General features: G+C 60.4%; 1 protein-coding gene across 1 annotated transcript in view; it reads left to right on the top strand.

Moving 5' to 3' along the window:
- The window catches only part of LIMK1 (LIM domain kinase 1), a gene marked incomplete at both ends in the record, with an annotated part of 5937 nt that overhangs the window by 1109 nt on the left and 2557 nt on the right, over positions 1-2271 (top strand). The window contains 3 exons of the mRNA XM_010009605.1: positions 640-778; positions 1127-1236; positions 1320-1512. Of these exons, the coding sequence (XP_010007907.1) occupies positions 640-778; positions 1127-1236; positions 1320-1512 (442 nt within the window). The remainder of the gene's footprint in view (positions 1-639; positions 779-1126; positions 1237-1319; positions 1513-2271) is intronic.

Genomic DNA, 2271 nt, shown 5'->3' on the forward strand with positions numbered 1-2271 from the left:
TCCACCCGTGTGCGGCACTGGCCCCCCCCTGTGGCAGTCCCCATGTGCACCCCCTGCACCCCAGCTCTGCTAGTCCCACAGCAAATCCCCTTGAGCACCCCGCTGCACCCCTCGATGCAGCACAGCACTCCTGCACCTGCCTGTGCACCTCCAAAACTCACAGCCCCCTCTGCACCTCCCATTGCACAGCCCCGTGCACTCCCCCTGCACCCTCAAATCACAGCCCTGGGGCAGCTTCTGCATCCCCACTGCAGGTGCATCCCCCTCCACCCTGCTTGTAGCACCCAGAGTGCTGCACCCTCAAGGCTGGCATGTCCCTCTGTCCGTGACCAGGGTGGCACATCCCCCTGCATCTCCATGACCAGGCTGGCACGTTGTTGCAGGGGTAGCATCTCCCTCGCCACACATGTCCCTGCGCCATGTCCTCTGTCGTGTTCACCCCTGTGTCCCCGCACTGCCAGCCTGCACTGACAGTGACACATGGATATGGTGGCCCTGCAGCAGGGAAAGAAGTGGGGAAAACAGCTTGCCCAGGGAGCTGTGGGGTCAGCAGGCAGGGGGACACTGGCTTCTTCCTGGGGTGACGGTGGGGATATGGTGACAAGGGGGACATGGTGATGAAGGGGTCCCTTGCTACAGGTGCTGTGAGTGCGGGGCCTCCCTGTCCCATCAGTACTACGAGAAGGATGGACATCTGTACTGCAAGAAGGATTACTGGGTGCGCTTCGGGGAGCTCTGCCACGGCTGCTCTGAGCAGATCACCAAGGGGCTTGTCATGGTGAGCATCAGTGGGGACATGGCGGGGACAGACACAGAGCCCTGACCCACAGCTCAGGTCCAGGAAGGGGTGAGGTGGGGAGGAGGTGAAGGTTTAGGGGGACCCTGGGGGGTATGCTGCCATGCTGGGGCTGGGGGATGCAGGCTGGAAAGCTCACAGTGGTGGGGAGATGTCCTTGTAGCCGTCCCCAGCCTGGTGGCACAGCTGTCCCCACAACTCCATGGCTCAGCCTGCCCTTCCTTTGGCACGGGTGCAATCATGGGTGCTTCTGGCACAATCCGAGCCCCGGCACCCACACTGGGTGCCACAGATACCCGGAATCCTGGGGCTGATGGTGTCTGCTCACAGGTGGCCGGGGAGCAAAAGTACCACCCCGAGTGCTTCAGCTGCCTCAACTGCCACACATTCATCGGTGACGGGGACACCTATGCGCTGGTGGAGCGCTCCAAACTCTACTGGTATGTCTCAGCCTGGGAGGGTGGCTTGGGGGACACACGTTCCCTGGCACTCCCCACCCACCAGCCTCCTCTTGGCCCCACAGTGGGCACTGCTATTACCAGATGGTGGTGACACCGGTCATTGAGCAGATCCTGCCGGATTCACCGGCTTCCCGCATCCCACACACCGTCACACTCGTCTCCATCCCTGCCTGCTCTGATGGCAAACGTGGATTCTCCGTCTCCATCGACCAGGGCTGCGGCACTGAGCACCCTCGCACTGTCCGCGTCCGAGAGTGCGTCTGTGTCCCCTCTGCTACTGTCCCCTCCCCAGGGCTGGGGGTATCCTGCGCCCCTTCTGCTGATGGGATCCATCCTGCAGAGATCTTTTGTGGTGGGAGCATGACGGATGGGGCTGGTGTGTCCCCATTGGCCAGGGGTGGCCAGTGGGGACCATGGTGGCATGTCCCCATCTGCTGGGCTTGGTTTGTGGAGGCTGTGCTGGTGTGTCCCTGGCCATCAGAGTGGCTTGGGGATGATATGCCGGTATTGCCCCATCTACCAGGGTGACTGTGGGTAGTGGGGTGGCACATCCCTGTACGCTTGGGATGGCTTGGAGGTGCTCCAGGAAGAGTGGCTCATGGGCATCATGCCAGTGAGTCCCCACAGAATCAACCAGGTTGGGAAAGACCTTTAGGATCATTAAGTCCAACCGTCACCCAGCACTGCCAAGGCCACCACTAAACCATGTCACTAATGGCCTCATCTACTACTACCCATCTTGCAGGAGTGACTTGTGGGTGCCGTGACTGTGTATCCCAATCCCAGAGGGGTGACACATGGGTACTGTGACAGCATGACCCCATGAAGCAAGGGTGGTTTGTGGGCAGCGTGCCTGTGTGTCCCTATCTAGCAGGGGTGGCTCATGGGTACTGTGACTGCAATGAATCATAAAATCAGACTGGTTTGGGTTGCAAGGGACCTTAAAGCCTATCCAGTTCCAACCCCCTGCCACAGGCAGGAAAAACCTCAACTAGAGCAGGGTTCTCTAAACCC

This window comes from Nestor notabilis, unplaced genomic scaffold (genome assembly GCF_000696875.1).
Source record: "Nestor notabilis isolate BGI_N333 unplaced genomic scaffold, ASM69687v1 scaffold23612, whole genome shotgun sequence".
NCBI classification, from domain to species: domain Eukaryota; kingdom Metazoa; phylum Chordata; class Aves; order Psittaciformes; family Psittacidae; genus Nestor; species Nestor notabilis.